Genomic DNA, 18,997 nt, shown 5'->3' on the forward strand with positions numbered 1-18,997 from the left:
AGGGAGGAGCATAGCCAAAAAATGTTTTTAAAAAATCAGGTAAGTTTGTATCAAACATAGCCATAAGCATCTTAGGGCTTGGCAACACTGTTTAGGAACTCAGCTGTGATGGGAATTGGAGATGTGATGACAACTCAGATGATGACAGGATAGGATTCCGTTTGTCTCCGCCTTTTTTCCTTCTTTTTTTTTTTAGCCACCAACACAGTGAAAACCATGAGCAGTGTGGACATGCAGAAGCATACAGTACAGTGATGTTATGGGGATAACAGTCAAGAGTCAAACATGCCTTCGTGTCAGAGCAGACTCGAGAGAAACGTGAACAGATCCACAGTCGCCACTATCGTGACTTTTTTTTTTTCACAACACTTGAAACCTCACAGCTTTGGAAGTCTTCCCACCCCCACCCTCCCTCATATGCCACATGCTTTCGATTCCCTATATTTGTTCCCTGTAGTCTCTGTTAAGACCCTACAGTAAAACTACCTGTCGGAACTGCCTCTGAGCGTCCTGCAGTTTTTGCTGTTTTCCTGCTTTGTCAGTTGTACCCGGTGACTGCCTGGACTTCGCAGATAAAGGGACGGGCATCCGACTAGTAGGGGAAGCGACACTGGTATTCTGCAGGGGATCCAAATGAAAAACAAAACAGAAAATAAAAAAAAAGATAGAAAAAACACACCAAATAGGAAGTATGAAAAGTCGAGGCACTAACAGGTTTAAAAAAAAAAAAAAAATCCCCGTTCATTCAATACGTCAACAATCAACGCCAGTGAAAGATCATGCACCCAGTGGGACCATTAAGCCATTATACACAAGGCATGCAGTCAAGAACAAGGATAATTAGAGCTTGATCATCATGACAGTGTCTCTGATGATGAGTGTGCCACTTGCTGAAAACCTCTTGAGTTTTAGCAATAAACTGAAGAAGAAAGATGGTAGCCAGGAACCAAACAAAATGCCACACCCAATCATGTCACCATGATTTTGTACTGAAGAGGGGAGTCATTTCCATTTCCAAGCACCTGTGGGAGGAGGGGATTAATGATTTTGTAATTTCAGTGGTTAAGGTGGGAGTGGAGGTAAGTTAGAAAACTGAAAGAGAAGAAACCCAAAGCTTCCGGGAACAACAAGAGCTAAAGAGAGACCTGTTGTACGGTGCTGGGGACACTGGGGACAGTGTTGGTGTTGGTGGTGGTAGAAGGGTTGATTACAGGGCGTGGAAGGAGCTGAGGTTTAGGCTTCTTCTGCAGTGAATTTTTGCTAGGTACCTTAGGGCCAGACCCTTTGGAGGTAGGCAGAGAGGACGCCCTCTTCAGCCCTACTCCGACTGAGATTTTTCCATTCCCTGTATTTGCTTCCTCAGTGTTAACCGACTCATCAGGGGAGCGTGGTCCCATCTCACTAATCGTGGTCTCTAGCTGCTTGATGGTCTGCTCCAGGCTGTCTAGCGTCTTGTAGGTGTTCTTCCGAATCTCATCCGTCCTGCCGAGAGCTTCGGAGTTCTGCTTTTTCAGCGGGGCAGTGTCTGTTCCCCTGGGAGTATCTGCAAAGGATTTTGAGCGCGTAATCTCATATCTCTTCGCTTCTTTGTGCTGCCTGATTGTACCATCGGATTCTTCTTCATCTTCATACACAACCACCTGTAGCGTCTTCTTGCCTGATTTGGTGCCTGTGCGAATGGCCTGAGTCAGTGCTGCCAGCTGTTTCTTAGGGAACTTGAACTTGAATTTCTTCTTCCCATCCTTGGAGTCTCCATTTGAATCTAAGTTTACCCCGTTGTCTGTTAGTTCAGATATCAAAGAAGAGGATGAAGATGATAGGCTGGCATGATCTGTAGCTCCCTGTGAGCTGCTGATTTTTTTGCCACCAACCATCTCAGCCCCTTCTGCGATGACCGGCAGCCCACTACTTCTCTCTGTGTCGGATTCCTCACTCTCCTCATCAATGCGCTCTTCTGCAAGCATCCTCTCCAGTTCCTCCTCGCATTCAAAGATGGTAGAAAGGCGCTTGTAAGCTGAACGGATATCCATCGGCTCATCAAAGATGATGATGACAGGCTTCTTGTTGAAGCCATTATCCTGCGGCACTGAAGGATCAACTGTGGTGTTTCCTCGATTTGCTGCATTGCCTACAGTAACAGTCTGCACACTTCCTTTTTTGGCATTGACCAGTTCTTGGTACTCTCCACAAGACAGTGGCTGAACCTTGGTGTTGGTGATCATAAATGCAATGTTGTCTGGGGGTGGAGGTGCCTCTTCTCCAGGCAAGTCAGGACTGAGACTAGCACCCCCATCAAGATCATCAATAGTGTTTTTAAGTGGACTGCTGTTCTCGTCCGAAGTCTTTTTGGATGGAGCACCATACCGTTTAGGTGCTGCTTTAACAGCACCTGCTTTTGTGGTCACCACTGGGTCAGTTACTATATTCTTACTAGACGAAACAGGCTCCTGGACGATCTTACTTTTCTTTTCAGTATGAACTTTAAGGATTTTTCCCTTCTGCATTTCTGCACTGGTCTTCAAGGATTCAGAGCGTTTAATATGCTTCTTTGGCAGTTTAAACGCATTAAGTCCCACAGGTTTAGGTGATATAGGTGGGGGTGATTTGGGTGTTGGAGACAGTGGTGGCCGCTGCTGTTGTTGCTGCTGCTGGCTTGGAGAAATGTCATTAACATTGACATTTGACACCTGTGTCGGAGACTGTGGGGGCTCTCTGTGATGGTCGTTGGTGTCTTCCAGTCGCGATGGGGGTGGATGATCTTTGGGAATCTGGCCCGTCACATAATATATGACCTGTGATTGTGAAATTTAAAAATGTGTCAATGTTTCATAGCTTTCTAACGCTAGAGTATAAGTTAAACATATGTGATTATAGTATATGTAGTTAAAATTCATACATACCCCTTGGCTCTGTCGAACAGTTGTATTCCCATTTTCATCTGTGTCTGGATCTTTATCCTCTCGACTGGGCTCTGAGCTCTGCTAGGACAGTGTGTGGGGGAATAATATTACAGTGTAACTGGCGTGCCAGGCTGTGCTGGATTAACTGTGAAATCACATTTGGTTGCAGAACGATCTGCGGCATCAAAACCACAAGATTGGTCAATTACCTTTAACAACTGCTTTTTTATACTGTTACAGTATTAAATCCTACATAAAAACGCACATGGTACAGAGTTTTTAAAAAAAGCCAAAATAGAATATAATTCATGTTGATGGATGTATAAATATATAAATCACATAATATAAATATAAAACCGAATTGAATATTTTTTCTGTTTTTTTATTTCACATATCGAGCTTTACATCATTATACTATATTTAAAAGCCAGCTGTAGACTCAGCATCTAAAAAGTGGAAAATGTGGAAGTGCCTTAAACCTGCATTCTTTCTAATGACCAACAGGGGGAGACTGCTAAATTGTGACTGTTCAATAAAAGTCTGTGACATATTTATCTTATTTTTTAGTTAATTTATGACCTCGTTAAACACATTAATGATGAGCTTAGTCTCCTTTGGAACTTTTGAGTCTTCTTTAATGGTGCATGCAGCTTATTTTGTAAATTGTTATATGTTTTAGGGTATTGTTAACCTTTAATCAACTTAGCAACCTTTAATCGATAAGTTGCTTTTTTGGGGGGGGGGAGGGGTTAAAAATCTATTAAAAATCACCCATCACTTATTGTGGTTTCTAATAAAAAACAAAGAACAAGCAAACAAACAAACAACAAATAAAAAAAATTATAATGTATGGCGGCTTAAAAGGACCCCATAATCTAATGGAGGACATCACAGAGCCTATGTACATCTTTAAATACAGCTTATGTTCCTAACTTGTTTCTCTTTTTTTCAGTGAAATAATTTAAATTTTTAAAATTTCAGCAAAACAGTAAACTTTAATGTAATGTACTATTTACTGTGATTATAAGCTTAACCAAATAGCATACCTCTTATATGTTTCTCTCAGAGAGCGGATACTTCCAGTTCATCTTTTCAAAACTAGTAAAAGTTGATGCACTTCACACACCTAGTCCTATTTGCTTTATCATTTTGACTAAAAAAGTAATACTCAACATGTTTCAAATGATTGGTTAGGGAGGTGTAAAGCTGGGAAAAGCGAACTGAGGTGAAGTTGTGCAAAGAGAAACGGAAAAGTCATTCCTCAGAAAAGTAGAGGAGAGGAGAAGGAGCATGCAAAGTGGTCAGGCTGACCTCTAGTGAACCAAGTCTGCAAAAATAGATCGTGTCTACAGTGCATTTTACTGATGTTCTTTCAATTGTCTAGGGCATATCAAGCAATTGTCAAATGTCATTAAAGAAAGACACGAGACGATTTAATAGCCTGTAAGGTACAGTGCTGAGGTTTTTATTGATTTGGATGAAAAGACAAGTGAGAGTTCTGAAACACATCATAGTCTAGACCAGGCATACAGAAGACACAGCATCTTTTCAGAAGCTCAATTTTATGCAGACTTAATCCTGAAAAAAAAAATTAAAGCTCTGATATCCAGCAGGATAAAAAGAAGGAGGAAAACTCAGGCAGCAGGGAAAGGAAGCTTTGTGGAGGCAGCTGCTACAGGTTTCTCTCGAGCAAAAGCAAGAGCAGAGGAGTGTTAAGACACAGCCATTGATTGTTTCATACAGTTGGCAAAGGCAGGCAGTTAGCTGGGCAGCTGCACCGGGACATATATTTTACCTTTTTCTCTTTGAGGGGTAATAAAGCCCCCGGTCTTAGCTCTCTGATTTGTGGTTCAATTCGAGCGGTGGGCTCTACCAAATTTTTCACCCCTACATCCTTAACTGTGCACTTCTGGAAAACCTGAAGAGTGGAGAAAGGTGAGGGGAACAACGGGACAAGGGTTTTGAGGAGTATCTTCACAACTGCACAGCTGTAAAACGCCACAATTTGAAAAAAGTGCAGTAAAGTTCAATGAAAGTTATTTCTTCGGCAGCTGTCAGCACCCATCCTTTGCCACTTCCAAGGAAGTCACCCACCACAGGAATAAATGATAAGCAACCCACTCCCACAACGCAGAAATCAATCAAATCCAGCATCCTAATTTCCATATGTCGGTTAAATTGATTGTATTTGCACATGTTTGAAAGGAGCGTGTGAGTGTGCGTGTTGTATATGGATCTAACCTGGAGCTCTGCCATGATCTTGTCCCCTTCATCTTCCTCTTCTCTCGTAACCAGGGGGGGAGTGGCTGGCTTCGGCTTGGTCTCCGGCGCAACCTTGGTGGGCTTGGGTTGGGGAGAGGGAGGTGGGGCCTCCTCTTCGCCCTCCTGTGAGAAATAATGTGAGGGAAATTATTCTTGTATTTTTAACAAGCAGCAAAGTTTGTGGAAATGAAAATGGATACTGCATTCATGTTGGATGAGCGTAAAGACAGAGTTAAAGGCAAAGTTAAACAGTATCTCTCCTGAAAATGGCAACCTTTACACTTTGGAGAAAGCCTAAATAGCTCTTTCCCCTTTTCTTCCAGTTTTAATGCAGTGGCTTAAGTAAATCCCACTTGGCTGTACGCTTAGCGCACAGGCACAAGAATGGTTTTCTTTACTCTCTCCAACCTTTTAAAGCACCAACCTGAGTCGAGACAGACTCCTTCCTGTTGGTGTAGACGACCTCACCAGAGCGTGTAGTGGTCATGCCTGAGCTGGAGCTGGGGTAGGTTTTCCTTGGCGGAGGCGGTGGCGGGGACTTGTTCGGCTTTTCAGACCCCTGTTTTGTCAAGCTTTCAGTGGTTGCTGGCTTGATGGCAGTTTTGGAGAGTTTCTCTAGTGCTGGCTTGGCAGATTTCTCCACCAGAGGCTTAGCGAGTTTCTCGGACCCCTTCTTTGCTGGTTTGTCTGATTGAGGGCCTGACTGGGGCTCTTCTGTCATACACGGCAATAGGAAACAACATTAAGGTATGTAGCTAAAGCAAAAAAAAAGTTGTTTAAGTTACATTTGTGTGTGATTTCTACCTGATGGTAGCTCAACAGGGTTGTGAATGTCTTCTTCTACAATACCAGCAGCAGGCAGTGCTGTGTTCTCTTCTACCTCTAGACTTGGAATTCCCTTCATCATGTTTGCCTGAGCCTCTTGTAGGATCTTCTCAAACTCTTTTCCATCATAATGACCCATATTCTGCCTCCTCTCTTCCCACTCTTTCTCTGCCGCCTGGACAGTGCAGACAAAAAAAAAAAAAACATACCAAAGATTCAGAGAAAGTTTACGGTTGTCAGAAGTGCAAACTAAATGAGGGACTATTATTTCTAAACAAAAACAATACATTAGAGATTTTCAGAACACTCATAAAATAAACTGAGTATTAGCACGGCTAATGTCAGCATATATAAGTAAATGAAAATTACAATGTTGCTAAACATACCTTTATGGAAACAGCTCTGCTTTTGTTCTTTTCCTTACTGCTCTGAAGCTCTTCTATCACAAGATCCTGGCTGGCTGTTCCATTACTGTTCCCATGAGTCTTTTTGTAGCGGGTGGGACTCGGTGGATCTGTGTCAACCGCTTTGGGAGCCTCACGGTCTTGACTCTTGCCAAGGTTGGGACTGGAGATATGAGTGGGGCTAGGTGTGGCTGGGGGACTAGGTTGAGATGTCAAAGCCGCAGATTGCTGGGACTGCTGAATGTGGACCGGGGAGCTCTGGACATGATGGATGACCACCGGGGATGAAGGCATCACCTCGGATTTGATGGTGGAGCTCTGAGGCTCTAGTGGGGCTGAGGTTGAGTCAGGTTGGCCTGGTGCAGGAGAAACATCTGCAGGGGTGTCTACTGCTACTGCGGGGCTGTTGTCCACTGTGGCATTACTGGAAAGCTCAGGCCCTTTCTGAGAAAACTCAGTAGCACACCTGCAGAGGGAAGGGAAACAATAAGAAATACACATCATACAGAAACACTGGCGAAAGAAATGCTTGTGCAACAACGCTCAGAAATTTGTATTCGCAAGTTATGGTCTTTTAAAACTGTTATTAGGACTATACTACATCAAACCTTGCTGTAAAGTAGACAAATAATACTACATATTTAATGACATGAGGGATAAACCAGCACAAAATCTATAATGCAACAGGTGGGTTTGGCAACAGGGCATATTTTTGGTTAAAATAAAACAGAGGGAGAGCAGGAGCCAGTTTGGCATCTGTATTAAAATGGAAATTAGGTGCTGCATTGCCCACCAAATTAATTCACTTATCGGTTGAGGGAAGGTGATGGAAATAAATCTGGATGCCAAAGCCTTCTGTCCGCACAGAATGACCTCTTTGATGGGATGAAGGCTAGCTTGCCACTATAATCAAACGGTACAATCTCCCACATCATAGACCCCAGCGAGGAGCCCCGCAAAGTGCTTTTTGTTTTCATCTTCAATTTCCCCTCTTGCACTCAGCTCCCATATTCCAACACATCTTCTCATTTTTCCCTGCTTTATCTTTTCATTCTCCATTTCCCCCCTACCTTCTCAGGCTGCTGAGTGTGTCGGTCAAGCTCTTCACCCTTTTCAGCATACTGTCCAATTTGTGGGGCTCTTCTTTCAAAAACTTGACAGCTTCTACTTCCACCCTGAGCACAGCCCGCATTCTGGCTTGAAGGGCTGGGAACTCTCCTGATGAAATTTAAACAGAGAGGGAAAAAATTGTAAAATACTCCTATGGCATGGATTTTACTGCGCAAAGCTGAATGATAATGCAAGTATACTGGAGTAAGGAACATTAATGTGATGGGAAGGCAGTCACCATACCTTTAAGCCCTGCCAGAGATTCTCCCACCTTCCTCAGGGTTACCGCTCCCTCTTCCACATCTTTTAGGGTCACTGCTCTGTGTGTTGTGGCTGAGTCGTTCTGCAGAGAACCTACATACTGTTCCAGCTCGCTGCAGAAAAAAACGGAAAGTAATCTAGAGTTGAGTGACTTTTAAAAAAAACTGCCTGGCAAATTCACTCACTGGCCACTTTGATAGGTGCACCTGTTCGTATCTGCAAATATCTAATCAGCCAATCGCGTTGCAGGTGGTAGACATGGTCAAGATGACCTGCTGCAGTTCAAATTGAGCACCAGGGCGGGGAAGAAAGGTGATATAAATGAATCTGAATGTGGCGTGGTTGTTAGTACCAAACGGGCTGGGTTGAATATTTCAGAAACTGTTGATCTACCGAGATTTTCCCACACAGCTATCTCTACGGGTGACAGAAAATAGTCTGAAAATGAGAAAATATCCAGTAAGTGGCAGTTCTCTGGGCGAAAATGCCTGAAGACGTCAGAAGTCAAAGGAGAATGGCCAATCTGCTTTGAACTGATAGGAAGGCAACAATAACTCAAATAACCACTCACTGCGACCAAGATATACACAACAGTATCTCTGGAAGCCTCCTGTCAGCTAAGAACAGCAGAATTATGCTACAATTGGCACAGCCTCACCAAAATTAAGAGAATAGAAGACTAAAACAAAAAAACAAAACAAAAAAACAATCCCTGGTCTGATAAGTCTCAGTTTCTGCTTAGACATTCAGATATTAGGGTTAGAACTGGGCATAAACAACATGGATCTATTCTGCTTTGTATCAGTGGTTCACGTGGTTTAATGGCATAGAATAGTATAAGCACCTTACTACAAATTGAGCACTGCTTAAACGCCACAGGCTACCTGACTATTGTTACTGACCATGTCTATCCCTTTATGACCACAGTGTACCCATCATGTGATGACTGCTTCCAACAGGATAACACACCATGTCACAAAGCTCAAATCATCTCCAGCTGGGTTCTTACATGACAATGAGTTTTCTGTACTCAGTCTCTAGACCTCAATGCATTAGAGCACCTGTGAGATGTGGTGAAATGGGAGATTCTCAGAAACTGTGTGATGCTATCATGCCATTATGGCCCAAAATTGGCATCTAATGAGTGTATACTTGAAAAACAAAACAAAACAAACAAGCCAAAAAACCCTGCATAAACAGGCTCTTATTATGATTGTTTGCACTGTATAAACACCAGGGGGCAGGACACAATCATGTTTCTTAAAGATCATAAGCCAAAACTGGGGAAAGGTAGAAAAAGTCTCTGGGATTGATGCATGAAAAGCAATAGTGCATATGATATGTAAAATTCATATTTTAAGCTGCGAATAAACATATTAACTGTGCAGTCCTCTTTCCTGTCTACACTATATTGCTTAATCTAGACTGGATCTGGTCTTATCCCAAACCCCCAAATATTTACACACTGAATGAGGGCTTATTTGTGAGAAAGCACTTCCTCACATAGAAATCATATCACCCTGCCTGAGAGCCATCCCGGTGCTAGAAAAAGCTGGCTGTTCCAAAGGGAAATGTGCTGTATGATAACATTGTCTGCAGTGTTGGATTGCATGAGAGGGAACTAAAATCACATTTCATTGTGGCCAGGTACCCTTGAGAAACACTCTTTTATAGGAGTCCCCTGAAGGGATTAGGAAAGGCAACAAGGAGACAGTGTGTTAAATGCCCTTCTATGCAAAGGCTTTTTGGTAGTGAGAATGATGGATTTTTCCTTTTTTATGAAGCCTCCAACAGAACAAAAATACTGTTTGTTCAATAATGTATCCCTCTGTTTGCCAGGGTATAGGAGGCAGCCTTTAAAGACCACTTGCGTTGCATTTGCATGAGGAATTTGGCACTTTTCTTACTTTCTTTCATAATTCTTTCTCGTGAACTGAAACGGGCAGTATGGGACACCAAGAATTCCACTTAAGGCGAAAATAGCTTCAAATACTGCAGTTGTTCAGCTTTCATCCACTGAAAATGACCACTGTCAGATTTAATACGTTTTTTTTTCTTTTTCTGTGTGACTCCATTAAGGTTTTCCTGTGTTTTTATGGTATGACTTTCCATATTTTAAGGGGTGAGTTTTAAAAAAAGGTTACAAAATATGGTCTGATAGATTGAATTCTCTCAAGAGGGCAGCAGTTTTCACACCACGCACTCCAAATGGTTCTAAAGCCAAGCAGCCCTAATTGCCATGCCTTATTTAAGGGGCCAGGAGCTGTGTTTTGCTGACTCACAAATGGCTGCATACCAAGTGTAACAAAGGGCTTAACACAGCTTCAGTGCCCCGACTTCCTCCTGTTCATTTCCCAGAATCCAAGAACTGCTATGATTGTGTTTATTGGAGCATATGTTCGCCGCTGTCTAGCAAGACAACACTGTTTGACCTTGTCTGTAAACATCCAAATAAAAAGGATTCAATTACTGCTCCCTGTTGGCAAGACGAGGCGAATGAATTCAAATAAGAGCAGGGCGGTGAGTAATTACTCCACAGTTGAGTCCATTGTTTTAGACCGCTGTCTCTGAGAGGCAGGCGTAGCTTGCCTGCATAAACCTGTGGGCTGTAATTTAGAGGGTGTTGGCTTGTCAAAGTGTTTAGGATTGAATGGCTCAGGTGAGCTGATAACAGCGAAGCCTTTTGGGCGCTTCCTATAAACAAAGGCACAGCAAATGTAGTTGCAGATATGTGCACTAAATCAACTGTCAGACTTTTGAAAAACTTTGTTGAATGCAAACAAACGTGTCTATCCATTTTAGACACAATTTAAACAAAACAGCATCTGTTGTGTTGGGTAATGAGCGAGTCCTGAGCAGTCTTACCTGAGCTGTGTGAGGACACGCTCCTCCAGACCCAAGTACTTGTGCCTGTCCTCTTCTACCACAGCTCTCTGTCGCTGAACAGGGTCCTCCATACGCCGCATTGCTTCTGCAAGTTTAATACTGATTTCCTGCTCTGCCCGCTTCAGCTGCACCCGTAATGCCTCCTGATTCTGGAGCTGAAGTGATGTACATAGCAAAGTGAAAGTTATTAGACGACCTGGACTAGTAAACCGAGATATATGGCTTTTTGGGTATCCCACTTAATCACACGCATATACACAGCTGGAAATGTGGACAAACACAACAGTTTAATTTGATTAAAATGGAGACAGAGTCTTGCCTGCAGCTGCCTCATCTGATGCAGTTGCATCCTGAGGTCAGAAACATTCTTCCTGAACTGCAGGAGGTTTACTTTGAGTGGAACTGAGCCCTTGTCTGGTGGGCTTGCACTGTTCTTGGGAGACAAGACCGGAGAACCACCTGGACCAAGAGAAGAAGGAAAAAACCACACAGCACAGCTTAAGTTTGTTTTCTGAAAATTACGACCCATATGTACATACTAAAACCTTTGAAATCAAAGCTCATAATAACTCTTATGAACTGTAAAAATTCTAGTAAACATTATTAGGGAGGCTTTAAAGTGTAGATTTTTTTTCCCTTTTTCAAGCACTCACTCTACGTATTAGCAGGCAGATTGTAAATGCCTGTAAACACACTTTTCCCCAAATGTTCAGCAAAGATTTCTTCTAATTTTTGTGGCATCATTTCTACTTCATATGTACTATAGATATGTTAACACCCTTATTAGTTACAGCTGGAAATGGCTGTCAACTAATTATTTCAGTCACTGCTAAAGATGAAGAACAGGCTGAAACCATGGAAACCAAAGTAACTTAAATCCATGGTGGAAGTCCCTAAATAGAAAGTAAGAGCAATATTTCAAACTGCACCATGAGATTGAAATGTAATGACCCTATAGAACTACACGTTCAGTCACAACAGACGACACTGGTTTTGTCAAACACAGCATGTAAAGGAGGAGCTTGAGTGGGTTGCAAAGCAGCTTGCAATGAGCACCAACTGTAGGTCGGCTAAAGCAATTTTAATACTGCACCCCACTTGTTGTGTTTGTTTTAGTATTTATGTTCTCCTGGTTCTTATCTAGGGACTTTGTTGTTTAGTTGTTAACACATTTGCCTTACAAAAGTTAAAAAATTGAGCCTGGGAGGAAACACAAATCCAGCCTCAGGGTTTCACAGGCTAGTACCGATAACAAGCCTAGATAAATGGGAGGGCATATTCATTTGCTGTGGTGACCCCTTGGGAAATAAACAGCTGAAATGACCTCATCTTCTAGCTCTTATCTATACACAGATGTGCTTCCATTATTTTTTCTTTTAACATATATGAATGCCATCAGGGACTGCAATTGCAGGATCTAAGTGCTCATCTTAATTATCGTGCATTGTTCTTTTTAAATAAACCTGAAACTAGTCATAAGGATATCAGCAGAGGTGTCAGCTGATGTGGGATGACAGTGAGGTCAGCTGAGCTTGACTTTGTGTCCTGTGTAGCTAAATTAACACTGCATGCATTCAGTTTTACAGTAACATATCTTTTCAAAAATGTGTGTCAATTAACCTGGGATCTTAATTCACTATATAAATAGTTGAAGTAGGGCCAATTTTCTGGTAGAGAGCAGTTTCAAGGTCTGTGTATTATCCACAGTAACTTGGAAATTCTTTCAGAAAGGACGCATTTGTGCTGTATTTTTATCAGATTTATGAAATGAATGTCTGTCACTGTATATTTGAGGCAAATGTAAAAACCATCTGCAAGAATGGATACCACAAGAGGCAAGTACAAATTTTCTTGTGTAATTAAGAGCAGCCAATCCTTTAAACTCAAAAAATACAAAGAAAGTAGTGTCCATCCATTTTAGTTAAGAGAAACTTACCAGTGCTCTCTAAATTCTTTTGACATATACCATGGCGCAGTGAAAGAACACACTTTTGTCTTTGTAATCCCCCAAATCTATTTACAGCGTGAACAGACCTGAACTACTGGTTACAATGTATATTTTGAAAGAAGGACACGCTGGGTGGTGACAATCAAGAAGCATGTGAGGGATTAAACAAATATGCTCACGTTTTTTCATGTTAGAGGCTGTCTGGCGAGATCAAAAAAGACCCTGTAACTTTTCTGATGTTTTGAAGATTTGCTCAAACACATGACAAGTAAATCCCTCTGAAAACTACATACTCCATGAAATGTTTCTTGAGACACGAGCTTAGCTTTCAAGACACATAAATAGCGTTGCGTTTGTGCTTCGCCACTGGTGAGGTTGCAGATCTTTTTATCAAGCTAAGGTCTGGCCGCAGAACGCTGCGGCGCGGAGATTGAATCGCTGAATCATCTTGGCAGGCTTGAGAAGTAATAGCATCTTGTTTTAAGTAGTGCTTTGAGGGGCTTGTGTTAGCTGCGCTGGCTCTCGTCTCTTAACTCCTATTAAACTGGATGAACTGGGTAAAGGAGCGCAAGGAAATATGAACTGATGACAAGCAAAGAAGCCTGACTTTGTTTTTCCTCCCTCCAGTGCTGTTCATTGCAGACTGCTGACTGACACTGATGTGTGGGCTTGTCTGCACATGATATTATGGCATTTATATCAACTAAAAAGAAAAAAACTCCAGAAATCCCACATAATAGAAGAGATACTAACCTGAACTATGAGCACTGTGGGCTGGAGATGATGTCTTCGGGGGTCTCTCGCTGCAGTCAGAGAGAAATTTATCGGACAAGAGTTTGTTTAACAGAAATAAACAGCACTTTGCAGCACTTTAGATTTACAGCACGATATTAGTAAGGACAAACAAGGTAAAATAAAGAATGATGGGGCAGACTGACAAACCAGAAAGGTTAAAATGATGTTAATGATGTTAAAGCTTCATCATCAGTGCATACAGTAGCTACATTCAAATTCACAACAGACATTTTAGACTAGGCGTCAAGCAAACATTTCCAAACAATATAAATAAAGAAGAGAAAGAGCTGAAAAGCAGCCAGATGAACAATAGTGGCCATTTATCTAGAGGGCAAAAGGCTTTGATAACAGATTCACATTCAAACCGATTTCCTTTTTAGCAGACACTATTTTACCTGAGTGTCTGATATGGCCATTATTGAAGGGATAATTTATCCTTCCTCCTCTGACTGAATCACCAGGCTTTTCGTTTGAAAAGTCCATTTCACCCGATGCCTCCACTCTGTCCTATACTGTGATTGCTTACCTTAGAGGCTCCTTGGTGCCACTAGTGTTTGGGCCCTTTAAAAGTGCATGCTGAACAAGACCAGTCAAGCTGGCAATCTGTTGTTCCATAGCCTTCATTCGTTCTCTGCAGACACATCAAAAAATTCTGCTTTCAACACCGAGGCCTATTGGATATGACAGCTGCCACTGGAGCAAATATTAGCTCAGAATGAAAACGGGGAGGGTTGTAAACAGAATAATCAATCGCTTTTAATCACCTAACCATGAAACGTTTTGCCATTTTGTGAGATGATTACACAGCAGAGATTTTTCTTTTGTTTTGGAATTGATTTGCAATATGCCACAAGTAAATGTTGTCTCTGGTAAATATGAATCGTTTCTGAATTACAAATTAAAAAAAATGTAAAAACCCCAAAAGCTCGTGTCCAAATAGAATAAACAAGACGGACAACTTCTTGACAAGCCTAAGCTTGACATCCAAGGTGCTCAGGTCATATTGTTTTTTTGATTGAGTCACATGTGGTGACTGCCAAAAAGAGAGTGAAAGGATTATTTGAACTGTATGACACTGCCTTAAGAAAGCATACACTGCAGGCAGGTGAGGGAACTGGCAACAGAACTGCTTTTGCTTTATAAGGCACATAAGCTGTGCCTTATTTAGTGTGCCTTCATCTTGTTTTGTCATTTATTTATGTTGCCTTGCTATTTATATTTCCTGCAGAGTCTATTTGGAGCACCCACGATTTCATTGCACATGTACAGTGACAATAAAGGGCTATTCTGTTCTATTCATAATTTATCTTGAGGCACGGGGCACGTTAAGGACACAGTGCAGACACAAAGTCTATGTGAATACAACAATGACTACAATATTTTACACGAGTATATTCTATGACAACTACAGTTTATTTTGAAAGTGAAGTATGGGACTTTCCCAATCAAATTCCTTCACTCTTTCAGATATTCCCAGGGCATTTCTAATGGAGGTTTTGGGCTTCCCAGGTGGTCTGGCCTGATCTGCATGACTGGCCATTTCAAATACTTTTTCAACCTGGCCAGTATTTGCTTTGGGTTTCCAAGTTACACACAGAGCCCATGTACCCTCCTTTCTAGTTAAGCATTGCTAAGAGGCCAGCATCCCTCTTGCACCCTTTCTGTGTTTATGTGCTCTCAGTCTGAGAAGACAAACCTAACCCAGGTACTAAAATATCTGGTAGATTAACTGAAACTGAATAGAGTCTGTAAGGGGTGTTCTTTTTTAAATATACACTGATTAATAGAGCCTTTAGATACTATCCTGTTTCACTAGTGGTAGCTATGCCTGGGCTTACACGCTCATCAACAATATCAGCTCCAAAATTCGAGTTAGCAAGATAAGCAAGAGCTGGATATATACACAAACCAAACTCATCAAAATGTGCTTCATGTGCAGATCTTTATGCTGAAGATAGTGAGAGGGCAGGTTATATTTATTCTTCACACATGGATGATGAAACAGAGTCAGACCAGGTACTGGAAAGCAGCAGTTCGTGGTTAGGGTGACACTGGGATGCAGAGTTAGTCCATGCTCCCATGCAATGTCTCGGTAGTTATTTTAACAACCCCCCCCCCCCCCCCCCCCCCCCCAGCTACTATTTGCAACACTGTGTCCTCTGGTAGCTTACCGTGTCTGATGGTCACTGGCAGCTGGGATTGGCCCCTGGAGGTCTGGAACCACAGGTGAGCCCATGCTGTTCCGTGGCTTTGTCCCCGTTACTTCTTCCTTCCTGAAGGACTGGCGCACAGGCGAGCTTCTCTCCATGGTAACACTATGAGATGGCATGCCATGAGGAGGTCCACCATGGATGTCAATCATTCGTACCTCAGTCATCCGATGAGGGGACGGCGGAGGTGTCTTAGAACCCAAAGTCGGCAGCTGGCTGTTTCTGGACTTCTGCCTGTACAGAGAGGGGTGATCTATAGTGTCTGTAGGGCTAGGTCCACCATAAGAACTCGTGGAGCGGATGGAGGCACGGTGAAATCCCCCCATGGCATGCTCTGGGCCATCAAGCCCAGGGCTGGGGTGTGGTCCATGTGCTGCAGCAATGCCCATTCGTCCCTCTTGGAGGAGGTATGGATCTGCGTACAAGCCCTCATTCCCCCTAGAAAGAGTGTGGCTCTTTCCAGCCATATCCTCATCTGGCTTGACATCTCGTCTCTCTAGGATGGCGCTGGGACAAGGAGAGTTAGAGCGGGCCGGTGGGTTGGCATTGGAGATTCTGTCCCTTGGGATGGTGGCGCTCCCAGGTAAAGAGCCCTGCCGTGGGCCAAATGGGATTCTGGAGGGGGATGGAGGCATAGAGTGGGGCGTTGGGGGGAGTGCTGCTTGCATTGGGTGGTGGGACGGGGGAACCATGGGAGGATGCCTTAGAGGGGGCTGGCCATCACGGCTGGCAAGTGCCATTTCACTGTGCATCTAGAAAAAAAAATAAAAAAAATCATAAAAACACACAAAAAATGATTTTATATATATATATATATATATATATATAAGTACACAAAAAGTTCCTTCTTTTAGTAGAAAATCTTAAATTAAAGATATATTTCTGTCAACTTCAGTTACTTCTTACTTTGTGTAGGTCTTGTAACTTTAGACTGGAGCTGCCCTTAAAACAAAAACATCTATCTATCTTACACTGTTGCTTTTCAAAGAATGTATACTGTCAGCAAATTTTCCCAGAAGTAGAAAATAGTTACACAATTCCTGGACACACAGCATATCACTCTAAGCCCTTGATATCATGCCCAGAGGCTTCCATATAAAACAATATTGCATGAAGTACAAGGCTATTCTCCCTGTTAAAAAAAAATTGCACAGTTTCTACTTTTTGAAAGAAGGTGAGGTTACGCGTTGCAAATGCGCTCCAGGAGATAAAACTATGGCTTTCTACCAGAGGTTCATGGAAGCCTTCGGGGTTAGACAGTACCTTGGCTAATTTGCAACAGTATCTGTCTGTCTGAATAGCAAATACAGCCCACAGTTCTTTAGCTCAACCACCTTAAAGCTCTTTGAAGGCTAATGTGCAAAAACCTAACCTCAATTAATTGGAACACCTTTCTTGGTTAAGGGATATAGAAGAATAGTCAGTGCAAAAGTCTTAAAGGTGCACAGTGTTCAGTCTTTACATTACTTCCTCTACTTTTATTTTGACACCTTGCATAAAGCAAGACTGTGTTTTGCTTAACGAATAAAAAAAGAATTAAATTATTTCCTCTGCAAACAAAAAGTTACTTAATATGCAACATGCACCCTTGGCCAGCCATGCAGTGAAAGCAATAATGGAAATTTGATATCGGCTCAGAAAGAACAAGCAACAAAACAATAAAAGTCATTTCATTTTAGATTGGGTTTTCTTTAGTTTGTTTGTTTTTCCTCTCGCTCTCTTTTTTACTGAACTAAACATGTACAAGCACATTTGAAACCTAAATTATAAACACAGACAGAATTCATGGATACACACTCTCCTACAGGGTGTCACAAGTGGGTATGAATCGAATCTGTTTTCCAGTCTAACTTTCTATTCCCGTCAAACACACAAACTATTGTTTGTCCGACGTATGACTCACAGGTCTCACCTAAAAGTCAAGACAAGTCAAAAACGTAACGCAAAGTTTTTGTTATTTCAGTCTCGTCATTATTTATTACTTCCCAGAGTGCCAACAAAGATTAGCACAGTGAGGTGAACAATAAAGTGGGTGTGACCCTTGTGTGTGCCAGAGTAGGTGCGAACTGGAAAACAAATGCACACAGAGAGTACAGTAACAAAAGAGCTCAGGCTTGGCTGTGGTGACAACAGTAAAAAGAAAGAAACTTTGTAGCAGGGAAAGTTCACGCAGCAGTAAATATGACTGCAACAAGTCCGACCAAGCAGCAAAACACTAAGACTTCAGCGCAAAGAGCCACTGCTGACCGTCACAAAACCATAAAGACTTCTACTTTTTAAGGTGCACACGCTCATAAAAAAAGAAAAGTCGTCCTCGTGTAGAAATTGCTCTGAAGCCCTAAATAACATCTGACTGCTTTTCCAATCCCTGCAAAGCCATATAAGAACAATTTTAGCCAAAAGGCATCAGCTCTCAATCCAAAACAGATGTTGCACCTTTGAAACACCGACCAAAACATCTAAAAATATCCCTACAGTACAGAGATCTCCCTGCTTTGTGACAAAACAAAGAGGTAGAAGCTCGAAAAACAAGCGCACGCGAAACCATATCAGGCAAAAAAGATGCAATTTATCTCCCAGACCTTTTTTCCCTCCTTTCTCCATCATTCTCTTAAGCTTCCAATTATGAGAGCGGCATGTCTAGTAGGAGTTAACAAAAGTTGCCTCAATCTCTTGGCCTGTCAGAGTTGGAGCGAGTTTCCCGACTAATTCACAGACGTTTCAGAGCCTCACAGCGAACAAAGCAGGCCAGATAAAGAAGAGTCGAGCTGCAATGTTCATGAAGAAAGTTGTAAATATTTAAAGAGCTGATCGAATGGCTGAGTGTACTATGCGGATGTGCTGTAGGGTACTAAATGGTGTTGGTGAAAGAAAACACTAATTAATTGTAAGTTGACACAGGATGAGCTGTCATCTTTTTTTGGACAAAGACAAAAGAAAAAATGGTGGATTGTTCTTAGGAGAGCAAATCAGAGGCTAGCTAATAACTCAGCTACTGTTTCCAAAACATCCACTCAACTGGTGTGTACATACTGTCTCTGTCGACAGCCACTATTGACTATACTGTATGAATACAAAGCAAAGCTTAAGGACTTTACCAATACATATATAAATATATGTATTGGTAAAGACTAATGAGTCAAACTTTTGAAATGGAATTGCAGGAGAGTTATTTGACCGCCTGAAGTTGATCAAGTTACATGTCCATTCCTGTGTACATTCTATCCACCTCGTATTATTGCAGCAGTTGTTTTTATAACCAGAGACAGCTCTATGTAAGTTTCGCTTGCCAGACATTTTCAAATCGATAGCCGAGATGACTGCAGATCTCAATTTGAATCAGATCTGAGGCCTGGCATCCCTGCAAGGCGAGGGCATTCTCTACGGCCCAAACAC

General features: G+C 42.1%; 1 protein-coding gene across 16 annotated transcripts in view; it reads right to left on the reverse strand.

Moving 5' to 3' along the window:
* The window catches only part of kiaa1217 (KIAA1217 ortholog), a 121,004-nt gene that overhangs the window by 2,260 nt on the left and 99,747 nt on the right, over nt 1–18,997 (reverse strand). For 8 of the 16 annotated variants that reach the window (XM_085173239.1, XM_085173229.1, XM_085173233.1 and 5 more), the window contains 15 exons: nt 15,563–16,353; nt 13,918–14,022; nt 13,350–13,399; nt 10,968–11,107; nt 10,628–10,803; nt 7,745–7,875; nt 7,462–7,609; nt 6,374–6,857; nt 5,967–6,162; nt 5,587–5,876; nt 5,142–5,285; nt 4,696–4,818; nt 2,901–2,981; nt 1,146–2,792; nt 487–618 (listed from right to left, as the gene is read on the reverse strand). In XM_085173239.1, coding sequence (XP_085029365.1) covers nt 487–618; nt 1,146–2,792; nt 2,901–2,981; nt 4,696–4,818; nt 5,142–5,285; nt 5,587–5,876; nt 5,967–6,162; nt 6,374–6,857; nt 7,462–7,609; nt 7,745–7,875; nt 10,628–10,803; nt 10,968–11,107; nt 13,350–13,399; nt 13,918–14,022; nt 15,563–16,353 — 4,638 coding nt within the window. The remainder of the gene's footprint in view (nt 1–486; nt 619–1,145; nt 2,793–2,900; nt 2,982–4,695; nt 4,819–5,141; nt 5,286–5,586; nt 5,877–5,966; nt 6,163–6,373; nt 6,858–7,461; nt 7,610–7,744; nt 7,876–10,627; nt 10,804–10,967; nt 11,108–13,349; nt 13,400–13,917; nt 14,023–15,562; nt 16,354–18,997) is intronic. The other 8 variants (XM_085173230.1, XM_085173234.1, XM_085173231.1 and 5 more) reach the window with 7 other exon arrangements.

The sequence above is a fragment of the Neolamprologus multifasciatus genome, chromosome 9, assembly GCF_963576455.1.
Source record: "Neolamprologus multifasciatus chromosome 9, fNeoMul1.2, whole genome shotgun sequence".
NCBI lineage: Eukaryota > Metazoa > Chordata > Actinopteri > Cichliformes > Cichlidae > Neolamprologus > Neolamprologus multifasciatus.